Source organism: Bactrocera dorsalis, chromosome 2 (assembly GCF_023373825.1).
Source record: "Bactrocera dorsalis isolate Fly_Bdor chromosome 2, ASM2337382v1, whole genome shotgun sequence".
In the NCBI taxonomy this organism is placed as follows: domain Eukaryota; kingdom Metazoa; phylum Arthropoda; class Insecta; order Diptera; family Tephritidae; genus Bactrocera; species Bactrocera dorsalis.
The window spans coordinates 864,493-884,750 of NC_064304.1; the positions used below are offsets into that span (position 1 = coordinate 864,493).

At 38.0% G+C, this 20,258-nt stretch overlaps 2 protein-coding genes and 1 long non-coding RNA gene across 7 annotated transcripts in view; 2 read left to right on the plus strand and 1 right to left on the minus strand.

The window, feature by feature from the left end:
• Positions 1-824: 824 nt before the first annotated feature.
• On the plus strand, positions 825-12,945 carry LOC105232517 (major royal jelly protein 1). 4 transcript variants are annotated; one of them, XM_011214214.4, is made up of 6 exons: positions 825-950; positions 10,464-10,902; positions 10,996-11,220; positions 11,281-11,395; positions 11,743-11,929; positions 12,101-12,945. In XM_011214214.4, exons 2-6 carry the CDS (start codon positions 10,582-10,584, stop codon positions 12,771-12,773), a joined length of 1,521 nt encoding a protein of 506 aa, XP_011212516.2. In that variant the 5' UTR covers positions 825-950; positions 10,464-10,581; the 3' UTR covers positions 12,774-12,945. The 4 variants fall into 4 exon arrangements, with proteins under 4 accessions (XP_011212516.2, XP_011212514.2, XP_011212512.2 ...); XM_011214212.4 differs by having other exon boundaries at positions 855-1,250; XM_011214210.4 differs by having other exon boundaries at positions 855-1,071.
• On the minus strand, positions 12,781-19,743 carry LOC125776482 (uncharacterized). Its single transcript, XR_007421748.1, has 3 exons — positions 19,632-19,743; positions 12,956-13,525; positions 12,781-12,901 (listed from the first exon to the last, which is right to left on the minus strand). It is a non-coding gene; the product is annotated as an uncharacterized LOC125776482 (long non-coding RNA).
• LOC105232516 (guanylate cyclase soluble subunit beta-1) overlaps positions 19,598-20,258 on the plus strand; it is a 55,476-nt gene continuing 54,815 nt past the window's right edge. For both annotated transcript variants that reach the window (XM_049448605.1, XM_049448606.1), the window contains exon 1: positions 19,598-19,738. In XM_049448605.1, the coding sequence (XP_049304562.1) occupies positions 19,736-19,738 (3 nt within the window). In that variant the 5' untranslated portion in view covers positions 19,598-19,735. The remainder of the gene's footprint in view (positions 19,739-20,258) is intronic.

Consider the following 20,258-nt stretch of genomic DNA (forward strand, 5'->3'; position numbering starts at 1 on the left):
CGCTCACTGTAACTTTGTTGCAAACCGCGCATACTCACACACACATGTGTACATACATATGCATGAATATGGTTTGGACACCGATAGTTGATGCTTGGCGCTGCAATGAGTACTTAAACTTGCACATATTCATATTAAGGTGTGCATGTGTGTGTGTGCCTTTGCAATTGCGATAAAATATTTAAAAAGCCGTTTTCTTTCTGTCACTGGCGTTCGGTGCATATTTGCAGCGGGCGGAGATTTACGCCACCGAAGTGCACAAAGAAACCAGTTAGTTTGGCGCAAACACTGGCAATGTTGTGCTGCCCCAGAGTGGTAAGAGGTAAGTGTATCAAAAATCAAGCGCCAGCGCATTCAACAATAATTGCGCAAGAAGATGTTTGACGTAAATTTATGTGCCGCAAAAATGTTGCAAGCACAGGTTTAATTATTTGAATATTATAAAAATAAAGACCTGAATGTGTTTACGCATGGCACGCGCACGAAGCGTTTGAAATGCAATACGGAAATGTTCGACTAAATGCGAGAATTTGCAGACATCGAGCGCCTGCTTATCAACACTACAAGCCCCAAGCTTAGTCTAATTAAATGTTCCTAGACACGCATTATTGCTCATTGGAGTGTGCAAATGTCAATTTATCGACTGCGCCTGCGCGGCGCTTGTCCGCTATTGCACATGTGTGTGTGAGTGTGTGTGTGTGGTGTCGGCAGTGGCTTTAGCTTTTCACTTTGTTTGCAATTGTTTCGCTCGTTTATTTTGCATGTTTGAGCGCTTGTTTTCTGCTTTTGATTTCGCTGTTGCACGCGTGGTATCTGGTTTTGGAGAGCGTAACTGAATTTAACCGCCGCTGAAGTGCATTGGCAAAAGCAGTCGGTTCATGGTTATCGCGCCAAGCTGACGTACGCTGGCTTACGCTGCTCTCACTCTTAGCACACGAACACGAATGAAGGTGAATGGCTTTGGCTGAAAGGACTCGTCAACATTTGTAGCCAAAATAACGGAAAACCAAATCGTGATATACTTTATGTGTGACAGTGGTGAAAAGCACGAATATTTGCAAACAAAAAACAGTGAGTGTAAGAAATGCAAATCTGATAGAAAGTGTGTATACTATATTCAAGAAAACAGTAATCTTGCAATCAGTAAAGAAACGTTCTTCATTAAGCTCCTCTCGTGGACATGGTTATTAGCTCCTTGAAGTCTTTTGGCTTCTGTTAAACAGCAAACTATAAACAAATATTTGGACCATGTATGTATTTACATTTACTTAAATATGACTCAACGAAGAAGTTGATTGTTGTTGGATAAATAGAAGGGCACAGTATCTTTTCGAATTTACTATTCAAACAACGGCTTGTCTTAGCTTAAATAGGACCACGTGTTACCATATGAAAAAAAAAACGATTTTAAAATTATCTCGGTATATAGCGCTAGTGTTGAAATAATAAAAATATAACTGTCTTTGTTTTTTGTCCTTAAAGATTATTCAGTAAGCCCGGCAAGCGTCTTCTCGTATGTAATAATTGAGTTTTGATTTTAGAGAATTTGAATTACGTTTCGCTTCATAAAAGACAGTTTATAAAGCCCACTCAAGACTCATCCAATTAATCTGCTAAATGATCACAAATCATCCAAAATTATAGACTTTGAAGCAACTCGGCAATTGATTACGATGCTTGAATAACTCTTGCGAAATATAGGTTGTGTGGATGGAACATTAATTATCCATAAAATCGAAGTGTGAAGTTTATTTAACTCAAAATTTATTAGCAGACCTCTTCAGTGAAAGCAATAATTGCAAGAAACACTTTATGTCAGTAAAAACATCAATAAAACGCGAAATGGCAGCGACAAATGGCATGTGCCACCTGACACTTAATGTCAACCTAAGTAAGTTTAATGGTTTCCTTATGCGTTAGACAAGACTGTAAACAAATGGCTATCATTAAATTAATAGGTGTAAATCGGAAATCAAATAGAGCCGCACACGACTGCGCAGCAGCGCCGTTACATTTTTTGATATGCTAAAATATAAACAGATTTTTCTTAAACGCTGACGACCGTTTGCAAATCTAATAAATGCCGAAACCCGTTCGCTTCTGATCGCGAATTTACCAAATCAACGTCAATGGCAACCGGTGGCGCATGTGCAAATTCGTAATTATTAAATGTGTGAGGCATAAGTGATCAAGTGATCACACGTACAGTCGTTAAAGTTTTGCATAATGTTTTCGGAAAAACTTGTCCGGCAAATAGGCGGAGAATTTCAAACACTCAAAAAGCGCTCGCGTGCCACAAAGACAACAAATGTGCTCTGACTTCGATGTTGAAAACGTGACGTGACGGAATGCCTAGGCGGCATGTTGACGTATGACTAACGATTTGTTTCCTCCTCGTGCTTAACGAGTGACTAACGTCTTTATTAAGTTGATCATTTTGATGTTTATTTTCTTCACATGAAACCACTAAATAATAGCCGTTACTTGACATAACGATTTTCGATAAGCATTTCAACAATTATATAATATATTAATTACACACATGCAAACGGAGCAGATATGTGTCTTTAGCTCCGATGTTCGAAATCTCTCGCTCAGTTAGAAGGCCATGAGGGTCGGTATTAAATAAAATGTTTGGAAAAGGACGCAGTTTCGACATCGAGATGAATTGATATTTATTTAGAATTACTAAAATAAATATTCACTAGACAAAACCTCTACTTACGAACAAAAAACCCATTTAGGACTAATCGGCATCTTCTATTGCATTCGAATATGTAATGAACTGTCACATAAAAGGTATTTATTAGTCTTCGTTTCTCTTCTCTGCAACAGAGCTGATATTAAACGGCTGAAAACGTGATGAAGACTAAATCTTTTCTCTCCCATAATAGCAGTGGGGGTTTAAAACTGCTTAAACTGCTTTGTTACTACGTGTTTCTCAAACCCACCAATTTTTTTTTGTTTAGAAATCTGAGACATTGTTGGAAAACCAACAATAAGTGCTCACTGTGCCGAGAACATATACTCTATAATTAACAAAACTTGTATACGAGTACAACAACTATATTTCACACCTAACCACAATATCCAATATCAATTAGTTGAATATTTTGCTCATAAATTCGCTCTAATAAGCTTAAAGCAAATACGAGAAAATTAAAGCGCCAATTCATATTCAATTTTTCATACTTTTAACGACTTAATTTCCATGTAACCACCGTTAGGCACTATTAACATGTGTTGAATTCTGTCAAAATAACTGAGTTCGGGCACATTCGGGCGTGAATAAACAGACAATAAATATGAAAAGCCACAATTAAAGCATGATACACGCATGTGGCGAATGCAAATAGCTCATGCAAATGATATTGTTGGTGAGTAATACCGTTGGCTATGAACCCCTGCCGCCTAAACAAGTTGCACTCTAGAACTTCTATTAGAAAAGAGCGACAGAAGTGTCCGCTTAAACTGCCGAACCAGCTCGTGTTTTTGAAAGTTCGAAGAAAATAAATATTTTCGCAAAATTAACTTCAATAACAAGTTAGCCTTAGTGACTAAGCCATTCACTTGTTTTCAACAGCTTTCATTTACATGAAAATTACGTGGAGTGGTGGCGCGCCTTCTTTTTCATATGTAAATTACTTTTGATTTCCAGTTCTTGGTTGATATAAGGTGGCTATTTTTTGTTTACTCTCATGCCGGACCACCGACAACCTTTGAGTCATTAAGGTAGTATTTTGCAGAGTTTAGTTGAATGAGTGCAAATTTAAATGATAGTTGAGCAAGACAACAGAGGGTTATGCACACTTCTTTCGACTTGAAGTCACTTTTTGTGCACAGCTTCAATGAGAAAGATCATGTAATATCGTTCCATGTGTTATAATTTAATACAATTCTCATTAAACTGTGCTACAGTTATCTCAGCTCTTCACCAAACAACAAACATCTCATTTCTTAATTCAATATGAATTCTAATTGTGTATTATTGTACTCCACGTATGTATGTACTTATTTGAGCTAAGCCTTGTCAATATCTTGAAAAGTCATATCTTTTGTTCGTAAAAGTTACGTTGTTTGCCACCCATGACATGAATTAAACGAATAGTTTAAACCGGCATTTGTGTGCTCATAGAAGAAATGATGTAATCAAATGTAAAGATGAAAGGAGAAATATCATTATAACTGAACGAAGTCCATTTCACTCTGTCGGGGGGTTTAACAAGTGACGTTTTGACCATATATCTCAAAGGAGAGCAGTTAAAATTTAGAATTTCTTCAATGTTTACAAGGCCTGAAGTATGAATAATAAAGTACATACGAAATTTGGTACATTTGAACTCCGATATTAACACAAAAGCGATCGATTCCGCAACGTTTCTCCGATATTTGTCGTTATTGTATGACTAACAAATGACAAGGTCATCGTGACGTTTTTCTGGGTTTTAAACGAAATAATATGAAGATTATACCTCAGAGTGCGGTACATAAATCGCATGGAAAAGTTAAGTGCGAGTGAGTGTGGGACTAAATCAATAAATGATCTTTACAATATAAGTAGATTAGCTATAAACCACAGTGAGCTTTAATCATTTAATTAAATTATTACATGAATTTCCTTTTAAAACAAATTAGAGGAGAACTTGTGATTATAAAGTAAATGAGCCTGAATATCTGTAATTAACCCAAGTATACATACTATAATGCTTGATTTGGTTTTGTGATTCCCTATCATCTGATCTCCGAACTTTTTTGTTGTGTAATTTTAAAACTGCAGCAATTAAATAACCGCTCATACGTCCGTGCACTACTTTTTATTGAAACCCTCGTCAACTGCGGTTACTGTCGTTTCTCAAGTGTCACAGCTCTTGCTAAAAATCTGCCTTTTAACTAAACGTGGTTAACGTTATTTTGTTGTTCGTTTAGGAATGTCCATTGTTCGTGTGTTCATATGTATATACATTTAGTGGTATAAGGTACAAAGCAAGCAGTTAACTCCGAAATATGTACACACATATCAATTTTCCTTGGGCTCAAGCCTCCGTCCCGCTGTTTTAGCGGATGTACTTTGTTTTTGTTTTTTTCGTGCAAGGCACCTGATGGTTAACTCTATGTTTAGGCAATTAAATAACACTGCAGCGCATAGCTTAGAAGTAGTTTACCAGCTCAAATTTTCCAGCATATGATTTTCGGCACAAACGGCCACAAGGATGTTAGAGCAAAAAAAAATACACAAACAACAAATAAATGTGAGACGCCAAAACTGACATATGAAAACTTGAAAAAAAAAATAATCGAACTACTCAAACTTTAAATTTGAATGTTGTAGCGCGGTGCTTATGTGCTGCGCACAAGCTCCAACTCCGCGGCAAGTTGCGACAGTCACGTGCAGCCAGTGCCGGGGCAATAAAGCGAGCATAAATGGAGCTACCGCGAAACAGTTGGTTAAACGCCTACAGATTCAGTTCGCTTGCCGGTCGGTCACGCTACAATGTGTACATATTTACTTATACGTGAGTCATGAGAGGTTTGCAAATATCGACACTTTTGATCTACTTATGTAGGTCGATCCAATGGGTATGTAGCTCTTGCATGCCATTGCACTGTTGTTGTTGTGGCTCTTGTTTGTCATAAGTTATCGAGTTGGCAATTTATCTTTACTTGAAGTGCGGCGTTTTCAAGCACAACTCCTCGTCCAAAGTCACTCAAACTATTGATAAATCCTTTTTTATATTATATTTCGACGAGAGACGTGAATTTTAACGCGGCTCCTTGTACCACCAGTCCATGTTCCAGCTATAATCTCTTGTTTATGTGAAGTGAATGCCTTCTAAGGGCAGGTGCGAAAGATTGTTTTATAAGAACACCAAGCATAGATACCGGGTTGTATTGTATAAACATAAATCTATAGCTATTTCTAGATGGAAACAAACGGTCCTGGTTACCCCCTTATGTTAGTAAACGAATTGCCAGTTTCGAGACGACAAGTGAATAATTCACTTCAAGTATTTGTTTCAATGTAATAAATTTAAATAGTAAAATACATTCGATTTATGGTAGTCTGACAGCTGTCATTATTGCTATTGCTTCATGATCCCCGCGCCGCAACACTTTGTATTGAGACATATCCATCAAGCGCATATAAGTTCACACAACGTTCGATACCCAAGAAATGCCTGATGTTGAAGCCCACAGGTGCGGTCACAACGTTTAGATTTGCAAATATTTATTGCCCACTCTAATTGGCTTAATTTATACTATATATAGTGTGTTTAACATAACATATACCTGAAAGTAGAGCAAGCGCACACACGACCAGCCGCAATTATTTTATATAAAAATAATAAAATATCAATACAAGTATCTCTCACAGTTCAAATAATTATATGCAATTTATTGCACAAAATAGAAAATCGTTCTTTTGCGGTATAAATAGAGCATGGCTGAGCTCAATTCTTAAAATATGTAATTATGCATATATGTATGTATGTATGAACACATTGTTAACTTTAATTTTTATGACTAATGAATTCAATGTAGAAGGCGGCCGCACAACGTTCGCTCAAGAATTTAAAATAAACTTCTATTATGCAATAGGGAAACTTTGCATTTCTGCATTATTTAAGACTTTTTTCTTTTACCAAATGTTGAAAAGTTTCTTCCCTAGATGACGTACTTGTATATCAATGCTTCGGCGTTAAGTCAATGATTCTATCAACTACCAAGTCTTTTGGAGATTTTACTGCTGAGAGAATATTTATTATAGCGTCATTTGTCGGAAATGCCGATATTGCAGCACATAGCTGCAATACAAACTGAACGATCGGAATCAAGTGGTTGTAAGGAAGCTTTTGTGAATGGTATTATATAAAGTGACCCATTTCGACGTTTCCCACTTAAAACAAAATGAAGAAATTTCAATTTAACAAGGAATGTTTTTGTATTAATTCGAAAGAACATTTTTTGACATTTATATTTTGAACATTATCTCTTTAAAATGTTGGCCGCGGCTACTTCTCAGATGATCCATCCGTTGAGTTAAATTTTTAAGGCTCGTTCGAGCATTTCGTCTTGTAACTAGCAAATGACACGCGTGCTATTTTGATCCAATGCCTGACTCGAAGCGGGATTGCCCTCATAGACTTTAGGCTTTACGGACCTCTACAGGAAAATGTCTAACGGTTCATGGTCACACCACCTTGGTGTTCAAAACGGCCCAAAACGTAAAATTATCTGTTCGCCGAAGTGTTTCCTCAGTAAATTCGTTGATTAATGCAATGTGTGGGAAGTGGTGCCGTCTTGTTGAAACCAATCGAGATCAGGAGCTTCAATTTTAAGCATCATGGCGCGTTTACAGTCGCCACTGACATCACCGGCCCACAAACCACACCAACCGTTGTATTTTCTTGATGAAATGGCAGCTCTTCGTCCAAAATGCGGCAAGTTTTCTTGCTTATATACCCATTGAGCCAGGAATGGGCCTCATCGCTGTACAATATTTGGCTCGAAAACCTCGGATCTTCTTGGAACTTTTCAACAGCCCATAGAGCGAAACGATGTCGTTTGGCAAGGTCCAGCGGCTGCATTTCGTACGCTTTCAATACGTCTGTCCGAGTTGCTGCGAACGGTGCCGAATCGACTCTTCACGGTCTTCGTGTACACTCAGCTATGACTGCTAGATTTTCTTATCAGAGTGTTGGACGTGGTCTGTTTGGTCGAATAACATTCAATAATGAATGCTGAGTAGTACATTTAGTAGGCCGATTATGATGAAATAATAAACAATATGAACCAAAATAACATGACAGCTTGACACGACTCACGTGTGATCTGTCAAAAAAAAAGGCTTCTGAAAAAAATAGCTCTACTTGGATCACCGGTTACAACCAAAGTTATTGCTTTTTGTTACAATCAGCAATAGCAGTTGGTGATCAACAACTTCTGCGACTCGTCATAACTGATAAAAGGCCAAGACACTTTATGCCATATATAGTTTGGATATATCTCACTATTTAAAATATCTTTATTCCCTCATTATAGTACCATTGTTATAAAAATATTTATATATTGACAACAGTGTTGCATTCAGCTGTAAATAATTTAGAGCAGTTTTTCGAGTTTCAATGGTTTGCCCCGCAGAAAACATATATTGTAATTTTCCAGCAAAATTATGTTTCCCCATGGAAGTAGAAAGTGTGGCTCTGAAATCGAAAAACAATAGCTGTGGATACACACATACACTCATGTGCTCACTGCAAATGTGCACTGACTTATCAATATTTGTATGAAAGTTTCCATTTTCAATGTTAATTGAATTGGTGAGCCAAAAAGATTATAATTTATTGGATTGCTTTTTGTTTATTTTTGGGAAATGCGCTGAATGCGAGTGTTATTGTAAATATGTACGTCTGTTTGTATACTAAACATGCATAGATTCGTCTGCTCAGCATGCGCCGCAGGGGTTACGTGCAGCCAGTGCAGGCTGTGGTCAATTGAAAATTGCGATTTGAACGAAACGTGCGCTGAACTGATCATGCATACATACATACATACGAGTATTTACATAGTCGCACTTCGGCGCTAACATATTTATGCCGTTTATGCTTATTGAGCGCGTGTAATTCGATGAGAGTGCAAGCTGGCTGCGTTTCCGTCCACGATACATTAAATAATAATATTTAAGTTAAACATACATACATATATGTAATTGTAAATGGGTATGTGTGGTTTTCAACAATATTTCCGTTTATGCCTTGGCTCTTACAACCAACAAATTACCCGAGATAAATCTCTGTGTGAATAGTTTGAGCTTCAGCGGTGAAGCAAATGTGTTAAATTGCTAACTCGAAATAACGGGTGATTTTTTTGAGGTTAGGATTTTCATGCATTAGTATTTGACAGATCACGTGGGATTTCAGACATGGTGTCAAAGAGAAAGATGCTCAGTATGCTTTGACATTTCATCATGAATAGACTTACTAACGAGCAACGCTTGCAAATCATTGAATTTTATTACCAAAATCAGTGTTCGGTTCGAAATGTGTTTCGCGCTTTACGTCCGATTTATGGTCTACATAATTTCTGCTCATTTCTGGTTGAATGGCTACGTAAATAAGCAAAATTGCCGCATTTGGGGTGAAGAGCAACCAGAAGCCGTTCAAGAACTGCCCATGCATCCCGAAAAATGCACTGTTTGGTGTGGTTTGTACGCTGGTGGAATCATTGGACCGTATTTTTTCAAAGATGCTGTTGGACGCAACGTTACGGTGAATGGCGATCGCTATCGTTCGATGCTAACAAACTTTTTGTTGCCAAAAATGGAAGAACTGAACTTGGTTGACATGTGGTTTCAACAAGATGGCGCTACATGCCACACAGCTCGCGATTCTATGGCCATTTTGAGGGAAAACTTCGGACAACAATTCATCTCAAGAAATGGACCCGTAAGTTGGCCACCAAGATCATGCGATTTAACGCCTTTAGACTATTTTTTGTGGGGCTACGTCAAGTCTAAAGTCTACAGAAATAAGCCAGCAACTATTCCAGCTTTGGAAGACAACATTTCCGAAGAAATTCGGGCTATTCCGGCCGAAATGCTCGAAAAAGTTGCCCAAAATTGGACTTTCCGAATGGACCACCTAAGACGCAGCCGCGGTCAACATTTAAATGAAATTATCTTCAAAAAGTAAATGTCATGAACCAATCTAACGTTTCAAATAAAGAACCGATAAGATTTTGCAAATTTTATGCGTTTTTTTTAAAAAAAAGTTATCAAGCTCTTAAAAAATCACCCTTTATTATGATTTTTTTGAAAATTGTTTAAATATGAAAAAAAGAAAATTGCTTATTGCTTGAAGGAGTGTCTGGTCTCTGATACACTTGTGTTTGTGAAAATTTGCTGTTCAGTCAAATTTTCAATTTTAGTTCACTTAACTAAAATAAAAGTAACTGTGTAAGATAGCAACAACAACAAAACTATAAATAATAATAGTATCAATAATGATTTTCTAATCATTGCCTCACTATAAACAACAGTGGAGGTAAATAAGTCTCAAGTAGGGTATACAAATCGGTAGTATTTGAGATACAGACCATAGGAAGACATTTTTTTTTTGAGTAATTGGAACTTTTGAAATTACCAAATAAAATTTAGTATGGTTAGGCTTTTCTACGATTTTAGAAAAATATTGCAACCAATTCTAATATTTTTGGCATATTTTACTTTGAGATGAGTAACTCCATGCTCGCAGATGTTTTAGTAAGCTTATTTTCTCTAAAAGACCATGTTTCAAGTTGCACTAAAATAAAATAAATTATTTTAAAAGGCGATTAGTTTGCTATGTTAATTGCAATCAGGCCACTGAATATACATATATATTTAGCCATTAAAAGAACTATTTAATTTGTAAAACCAATTAACTCACCAATCAACATTCGTTTTTATTTGTATATGGTGCCGATAGTTAAAAGCGCAGCTGTCAAAAATTCTGTCACTGCTTGTCATACACCAAATCAGCGAGGCGTTGAATCGGCCCGACACAAGCATTTTCCGCAGCAAAACGTGGTAAACCAAACGTCAATATGTGGCGCATGCGCACCGGTTTCATAGTGACACTGCTGATTGTCCACAACGTGTTGTTTGGCGGGTTTAGGCCGGCACGCTCCCTGGCTGTGCGATCCAATTTAGAAATTGTTAAGCAATGGAAGCTTTTCTCGTATGCATTTCCGCAAAATGCACCCGTGTCCGACACCAACTACTACAATCCGCTGACTATAGTGCCAACGAGTATGACAGTGGGTTATGATCGGATTTACATTGCTACACCCAAGCTCTTTGCCGGCGTGCCGACAACCGTCAGCTATGTATCGAAGGAGGACTACAGCGAATCACCGATCTTGCGTGTAAGTGCTGCATTGACTGCCGCAATCAATCAAAGTTACACATTTTCGCACTTTAATTCGACAATTCTCATGTATTTACACACTAATTTCTAGTCGTACCCGGACTGGTCATATACGGTTAGCGGCCGCAGCTCGTTCAACTGCAGCGATTCATATTTGGTGTCGGTATATCGCATGCGCATCGATTCGTGCAACCGTTTGTGGATCTTAGACGCCGGTGTCTCGCGCACCTTCGAAGACTCCGAGCAAACTTGCCAACCCAAAATACTGGTATTCGATTTGAATACAGATCAAGTGGTTCGACGCATCGACATTCCAGTAAGTAACTTCAAGTGGCGGCAGTTGCGTTAATATTTATTGAGAAATGTTCATTTACAGAGAGATGTCTTACGCAATCAGTCGATCCTCGTCAATTTGATCGTTGACGAAACGTCTTCCATTTCAGGAACATGCGACGATGTGTTTGTTTACATCGCGGATACTGTAAGGCCTGGTGAGTTTGAAACTTCTGAATTATCTACAATAATAGCATTTACATGGAATTGTTAGGACATCTGGTTCCGTTATCTTCTTTATTCCACGATATAGTATATGACCTAGTAGGTTTCGTTTTAGAACAATGGAAACATACGAGTATATAAAGACAATGTTCTGAAAACAAAAAATGTGCGAGGACGGAGTTTTATCCAGAGTCCTAAAACTATACGTAGTGGCCAGAAGGCAAAATAATATTGATGCTATATTAGTAAGCTAGGTTAAGAAGCTTAATAATAGCTTATTACCTTTGAAAATATTTTATTTACCCTTATTAACTTTGAAACTATTCCATTTATTGATCAGCCATAATTGTGTACGACGGAGCACGTGATATGATGTGGCGCCTCTCACACCCAGCCATGTGGCCCGACCCCGATCTGGGTTTGGTTCAAGTGTTGAATGACCGGTTCTTCATTATGGACGGCATTATTGGCTTAGCTTTCGACACAGTAAGCGGAATACTTTACTTCCAACCACTGGCCACGGACCGGTAAGAGTTTTTAAATTCTTTATTCAGTAGAATTAGATTAAAAAATAAATTCATTGAAAACGAATTTATCACTTATAAATATTACACTTTCCAACGATGAGAGCAAAATTTAATTTTGAAAGGCTTCATAACAATAAATTTATTTAATTTTAATTGCATACAAATTTACAGCATCTTCTCCATAACCAAAGATGCTCTACGCGCTGGACCTCGACGATTACATGACATTTTACCGATACGTTTCTTGGGTAAAAAGTCCTCTCAAGGCCTTCCACTTTACCTGGCGCCACAGGATGGAAGCCTGCTCTTCAGCCCGGTTACGGAAACTGCGATCGTGTCTTGGAATCCACAAACCAAGCAACAGGCGGTGCTTTTCTACGACGTAGATGCCCTGCAGTTCGTGGCCGATATAAGTGCATCACCCTGGGAGAGTGGCGTGGTCTATGCCATGTCCTCGAAATTTAATCGCTTCACACTAGAAACGGTGAACAAGGATGAGATCAACTTCCGGCTCATGCGATTTAAGTATCCTAGCAGAAGTGCGGTCTCCGCGCAGCGACTCTTCACACCCTCTGATCAAGTCAGAAGCCCTCTCTACACAAACGATGAGAATTCGATTGCTTTCAATAGCACGGGTTACAGGAGCGGGCTTGAGCGATTGGTGCCAACACATACCCCAGCCTACAGCCTTGAGCCGAGTGCAAAAATTTATCAGTTCCAGGGCGTTAAAAATGGTCTGCATGCGTTCAGCGGAAACAGTGTGCCGGCAGCGGCTAACATCTTTCAGCTCAGTCAGCTCGGCCGTCTGGGCTACAGTTACAGCCTAGGCCACAGCGTAAACTAAGTGAAGTATCTTCTTTTATGCATTGCGAGAATGTAATAAATGTACATCCTGCGTTGTTTAAAAAATTTCATCTGTAAATATTGTTGCTCACATTTTGTTGTTAAATTATGCCGGTGATTTATGATTTTCTGTAAGGTTAGGCAAATAAAAATCATTTTACAAAATTAAATAATCTTTCTTACTTTAGTTTAACAGCTGCCAAGCGTAGATGTTCTGTCCCTCCTGGAATCGCTTATTTCTCTTTGTACAAACTAAGAGTACATGGGCGCTCCCAACTGCGCATGGTTGGTAATTCAAAGACTCCTTTCCGATTTCGGCTCTCTTATGCTCCCAAAAGCTCATCATCCTTTAGCTGCCGAGCATCCTTTTCAGTCGCAAATCGCACTGCAATATTTATAGCGCAAACTGCGTGGAAAATCTTCAGTCGTTGACGGCTCTTTGATGTGCGAATTACCTCTTTAACGGGCAACAGTGACAAACGATTAAATATAATATTGAAATAAAAAGTACCCAAATCCAAATATTTAAAACGGTATTATTCCGTTGGTGCAAGTTTTCGTCGGTTCGGTCACTTAAAGACGTAAGCTGCTAGGCATCTCTCCACAATCTGCGCGTTTTTCTTGCTCACGAGTGCATGTCGCGTATACGCCACCGTAACGCATTAGGGCGTGTGATAAGATGATTCCACACAAACTGTTAACAATTGTGAATGCACAGATGGCTCAGGCTTCACTTTAAGCATTTGGTGAATTCTGATTGAAGACAAGAATGTATAGCAACAAGTTAAAGCAAAGGGCTAAAATGCCAGCTGAAACATAAATAACATAAAAGAATATTTAATAATTGTGTTTGCATCTTTGCTACAAACATAATGGAGAATTTTAAGTAATCAGACACAGAAATTATATACAAAGCAAGTCTAAGTAGTTAGATAGTGTCGAAATTGTGCGCTCATATACATATACAAATAAGAGTCCGCCAGATAATGGATTGAAAAAGTAATAATAATCTGAACGTCTAGAATTCTCCAAATTTCAAGATAAGTTGCCTTGAAACATGAGGAGCTCGGCTCGGTACTTCTATGCTGCATATTTCCCTATTGAATGAAGGCTGTGCTTTGCTATTCTATGTGTTCTTACAAAGTGCAAAGAGGTGCGCAATGAACTTTGACAAAGAGTGTGACTAAATTCATTTAATTTTATTTCCTCAATTGGATCCCAAAATACTTTTAGCGTTTCTGGTGAATAGCCGATAGCTCAGGGATTCTTTCTCCAATTAACAAAAAAATATTCACTAGAGATATGCATAGCTTAATTAATAAAAAAATACCTTTTCGATGTCTTCTACTGGAAAAACTCTTTCCCAAGCTCTACTTTAGTTAAATTGATCATCGCTTTAAAAAGTTTAAAGTTGCAACGACCCAGATGTGTGCTTGTAAATTTTTCAATCTCAGGCAGTCATAACTATCGGTATTGTCCACGCAATAATAATTTATCTCTCCTTTTGCAGAACTATGAAAGTCATTTATCATCGCTCAGCGTTTACTCGAATCGAAATGCAAGCAGTGTCTATAAAATTAGATGATAATCACAGAATTAACTGTAGCTCGGCTGCCGACCATTGAACACTCGCAAATATTGTAGCAACAATGTTTATTTTGTTTGCAAAACCGTTTGTTAGCTCCGGCGACAGCGCAAAGCCAATTGTCCGCTTCACTTAACAATAACACCATTCCAGCTGTCCATACACCCTCACGCACCCACCCACACACATGTGAATAATTGACTAGGTGGCCTCTGTACTCGGCTAGTTGCTGGCATATTGGCGTTGTTGTTGCCGTCGTTGCACTGTTCACTTGTCATAGGACCTTCAAGAAGGCACGGTGCTGGGCTCTTACATATTTACCTTTGAATACCATGCTCCACTAAGTTGAACTGGGTACAATGCACTCACATACATGTACTTATATGTTTTGGTGTATGTGTGTGGGTGTGTGAAGGAACATGTAGTTGTTTACATTTGAACACTAATGCCGCCTGTTTATGTCATGATAGAACAGTCGCGGCGCTTGCTTACACATTTAATCGCACCACAAACATTACTTGCACGCTTCGCTTTCCCTTCGTCCCTCAAAGGTCACGAATGCCCCATTCTTGCATTTAAAATGCGCTCCACTTGAGTCGTGGGGTGCTCCCGTGTAAAGCGCAACACATATGGAATATGAAATAAGAAGACTGGATCATAGCCGCCAACTAGACATAGCTCAGGGTGCTCCTTGAGTTATTTACGGAATAGTAATTTTGAAACTGTTTTGGTTGTTAAAAACAAGCCTTGGGGGTAAGAGAGTACTAAATTAAAATTTTTGTGTGTTGCCGCTAATTAAATATTTAAAATTAGTATCGACTTCAGATTGATATGTTAATAATTGGAAACAAAAAGTGTCATTCTTTGGAAGAGAAACTGGTCCGCTATTGCATTCCAGTGGGGCATTGTGCAAAGAACTTCGATGAAGCTCAACTATGTATGTGGTACTACTTAAATGGATTTCCTTAGTAAATAAAATAAAACAAATTCACATACCACTGGGAAAAAGAGGTGAAATTTCTACGTGCAACCACAATGCAAACTTTTTGTTACGGGAATCAAATAAACAAATTACTTTGCAAAATATTTATATTAGAAGTGAACAGAATGTAATGAAAAAACGAGAATATACATAAGTTAATCTACCTGATTATGACATTTGTATTATTGAAACGAGACTCGGTGCCACTCGTTGTGACAACTATGGACGGCAAATTTTGTTAGATTAAATTACCATATATTGATTAGGTGTTGAAATCGTTCGTTAGCTGTTTGGGACTAATCATATATATTACACCTTTTGAACTTGCAATCAAAGTCCGAGAAATTCTTTGCATTGTGGTCAATATTTTATATTAAAATATGGTATTTGAGTAGCGTCCCGATTTTATTTATATTTGCAAATATCACATATTTTTAAAATACGCTGAGGTATCTCACATACAATAACCTATTATATGGAGTAAAGTCAGCCGGAGTTCGAAAATTCTGATATTAATTAGACAGAGACAAAGTAAAGATTTCACCAGATTTTATCCATTTTAGGCAAAAACTGTTATTAGTAAAACACGCTTTCTTATTTTCATTGAGATCACTGACATATTTATCGATATTTTCGATAAAAAGTCAACTAAAGGCACTTGGGTCCACATATTCGGCTTGAACAGTTTTGGGTCGATTACGATAGTTCTTGGTTATAAGGTGGTACACTGCTAAGGGAAACGTTTTTGTGAATGTGAAAGAAGCAGATGGAATATGAGATTGTGAAATATGGAAAGTAGGCGTTGTTGTAGTCCGATTTCCTCACTTTTCACATTATCGTGAGAAGGGTTGAAAAGATCTGTACTGTGCATATTTGTGTGATATAGCTTTATGATTCAGAAGATAAACACATTAAACTAACTTGGAGGCGGTGCCACTTTTAAAAAATTTTCAAACCAGGCAGACAGTCACCCGATTTTAACTCGTCTCGTCATCATGATCATTAATAAAAGGTGATTCATTTCGAGGTTCCCTACTTTTTTAGAGAAAAAACACAGAAGCTTCAAGTTTAATGGATAATGTTTTATTATCATTCGAAAGAACATTTTTTGGCATTTATTTTTGAAGATTATCTCTTCCAAATGTTGACCACGTCTACATATTGATGGTCCATCTGTGCAGTCGTTCAGTCGATAACTCGTTCGAGCACTTCAACTGGTAACTGGCGAATGACACGCGTAATGTTTTGCTTCAAGGCCTGAATCGAACCGGGACTATGCACATAGACTTTAAACTTTACATATCCCAACAGGAAAAAGTCTAATGGGGTGATATCACACAGTCTAGGTGGCCAATCGACCGGCCGAAAGCGTGAAATTATCTGCTCACCGAAGTGTTGCGATGTATGGGAAGTGGCGCCATTGTTGAAACCAAATACGAGTTTCGATTTTAGACATCAAATAGTGGATTATCATGGCGCGTAAATGCTCGCCATTGGCGGTTACGGTCTCACCGGCATCATTTTTGAAGAAACCATTGTTTTTTCTAGATGAAATGGCAGCTCTTGAATCTCTTCAGGTCTCTCTTCGTCCACAATGCGGAAATTTTGCTTGCTTATATACCCATGGAGCCAGAAAATTACTCCATCGCTGAACAAAATTTTGCTCGAAAACGTCAGATCTTCGTGGAACTTTTCAAGAGACCAAAGAACAAAGCCATGCCTCTTGGGAAGATTGAGCGGCTTTAGTTCTTGTACAAGCTGTATTTTGTACACTTTCAGTTTAAAATCTCGGCGTAAAATGCGCTAAGTCGTTCCATATGTCAGCCCGAGTTGCGGCGAAACAGGCTATTGAAAAAAGTTCTTTACTTTGATTTACATATATACGTATATAGCCCTATATCTATCTCGACTAGTTGTAGACTTTTCGCTGATTTTAATTGTTAGTAAAAGCACCATAGAAACTTCCATATGAGTTTTCATATATTTGGTTCCATAAAACCACGGTTCAAACAAATTTCTATTTGAAATCGCAAAAAATGCTTCAAGGAAAAAAACACGAAGCTCTGACAAAAGTAGATTATGCTTTGTTTCAAAATGCGATATTTTAGAATTTTGCACCGAGCGCGATGTCTGTTCGAAAAACTAGTTCTATATAGAAACAAATGGAAAAGCGAAAAAGTGGCGGATAAGTTACTTTGCCACAGCTCAATACTGAAATAGGTAGAAAGTTAGTGTGATAAATGTAAAGCGTAAAGAAAGTGTCCACAGTAATTCGTTGAGTTTGGTGTGTGTCAGCTTTTGGTTTGTTTGGTCATATTTGGTACTTATGTGTGCGATTTAATATTTGGCCACACCTTGTATGTTGCCACACGAGCATGAACGTGCATATACACATGTATATATGTACATATATGAACATAAATAGGTGGAAACGTGGCTTTGTGCTTTACGAAGAATTGGCTCAATTTCAGGCAGCCGCAACGAGCTCGCTAAGCCAGAGGAACAAGCGCTAAAGACTCGCCTCTTGTTGCACACCATTTGGCAGAGTAGGTCATTGACAACCACCGAGCCGTCGTGAGCTATTGTGTGGCAGCAACAACAAGCAAACAGTAGGTTTATAGCAACATGAGTAATGCGGCACAGACAACAGCACCGCGAACAATAACGGCAATGTTCTACCATAGCTAAACATACGTATATGCATACATATGTGCAGTCGTATATATGTGTTGTACTTGTAAATGCTATGAGCATTGTGGAAGTTTACACAGGAACTACATGTATATGCAAGTAAGTATGTATGTATGTGTCGGAATGCTTTTTCTTGATGTATTCGCATCCTAAGCGCCAGCAGCTACAACCGATACAACGTTTGTATATGCCACAGTGGCCACACACCTGATGGAGGTAAATATGTCTTCCTCAAAACACTACTTGTACTTATTCATACGATTTCCACACGAGCTTCCTCATGAAAAGAATAATCCAGCGCAGCTCTGGCAACATATTTCTGTATGCTTACATACACATACACACATACATGCACACATGTATGTATGAAAAATGGCACGTCTAAGGCCGCTGAAATTAACACGACGAACTTGCTCACACAACGACCGAAGCGGAAAAATCGATATTTTAAACGCGAAAACAAAATTTAAAAGCGCAGCAAAGGGAAACGTGCAACCAAGACAGTCTTTTTTGCCAAAAGCATACCCGAAATAGTGAAGAGACAAAAATGTGTTTGAAAGCAGGTGGAAAGGATTTAAATTTTTGTTTTAAATGATTTACTAATTGGTCCTCGGCTTGGCCAAAATACTTCTGCGTCGGTGAAAGCGTTGCTTGAGTAAGATTTTGAAGAGATTCAATTTGCCCTATGCATACACAAATCGGTTTATATAGTACATAGTCAGGAGTTAATAGGGATATTTGATATAGAAAAGATTGATCGAGCTAGCATGAGCCTTCTTAAGAGGCTGGACAGAAGACGTATTAACAAAAGTAAACCTTGTAATCCTTCAGGCTGTCGTGAAAATAAATATTAATTATTGCCTGAACTCTGTTTTTGATGGCCTTCTACCAGATTGAGTAGAGAGCTTTGCTGTTCCAGTAAAAAATATATAAAATAAACTTTTATTTTTTATTTCAGCAGGAAAGCGAAGCTTAGCGGGCAATTTAAAAGTAAAAATGTAAACTAAATCGAAAGCAATAGAAAAATTAAGAAAAACACAAATAAAAACAAAATAAAATAAACAATTGCGACGGAACGAGAGTAAGAGAGAGGGCGGGAGGAAAGTGCATGCAAATAAGTTGAAAAGTTTTCCTTAGCCAAAGCACTGCAAAAAAAATAGTAAAGAGTTCGCCGTTCCATTGAAGTCACCGATAAAATAACGGTGCATAGTGTTTCCGGTGTGCATAAAACAAAGCAACAACACAAAACATGAAGTGAAGTGAAGCCGGAAAATCGCTGAAACCGTATCGACCCGTCGGCGTGAGTGTGCAAGTGCAAAATGCAATGGTGAAAATAAACTGTTGTTTGTTTATTTGTGTGTGTGAGTGTAGACACAGTTAAGTCTGTCCCGTCATCCCGTCGCTTATCGCTCGTTCCGCGTGCCTACACACCGGTGTGGCTCAATAAAGTGACAAAAATCCGCTCGGTCTCGACATCTGCGCGCGACAGTCAATTCGCGCTCAACTGTGCAAGTGACTCAACAAGTGGGGCACCGGGTTTAAACTCTACGTTTTATTACCCTGAAATGGGTGGAATATAATATAAGAAATACGAAGCTTACCTGTAGACCAAAATTGAATTTATGCACGAGCATATGTTCTAAAAGCAGAGCAGTTAAATTTACGGAGTTTCCTTCATCAAACGATATAGCCACACCAACCCAAAATGGTGAGTGATTGCGATTTTAAACAAATATACGTTTTATTTTTTACCAGTTTTTATTTTCTTTCATTGCACACATTTTCAGTTTATCATATTCTACTCAGATCCAGAATGTAGAGAACTACATTACTAATGTATCAAGAGTAATTGATGAGGTTTTTTTATTTTTGCTTGAAAAGTGGATTATTTTTGACAAAAATGAACGAAGCGCTAATTTTGAGTACTTCCGAAGACTAGGTTTATGCGCTTGCGGGAATTAAAGTTATCTGACAACTTCCTGATCCTAACTGATTCACACGGGAATATCTCATGACTTTCTTATTGATCGAGATATTTTTTTAAGTCAACCGAAGCGATAGACATTTTTACAAAGCTTTAAAATAAGAGCTTGACGGCTCTCTTTAAAAAGCTATCCGTTTTCAACTCGACTTTTTCAACAACATCCTTATACTTATATAAATATTTTTATGAAATATATTTTCCAATCTAGCCAAAATAGCTTAAAAAATTTGTTGCTTTTCACTTA

What these genes read in the sequence shown, in the direction of transcription:
- LOC105232517 (XM_011214214.4), top strand. Translation starts at nt 10,582, where the DNA reads ATGTGGCGCATGCGCACCGGTTTCATAGTGACACTGCTGATTGTCCAC. An exon ending in GCGAATCACCGATCTTGCGT is followed by an intron (nt 10,903 to 10,995) that starts GTAAGTGCTGCA and finishes ACTAATTTCTAG; the next exon opens with TCGTACCCGGACTGGTCATA. An exon ending in CAACCACTGGCCACGGACCG is followed by an intron (nt 11,930 to 12,100) that starts GTAAGAGTTTTT and finishes ACAAATTTACAG; the next exon opens with CATCTTCTCCATAACCAAAG.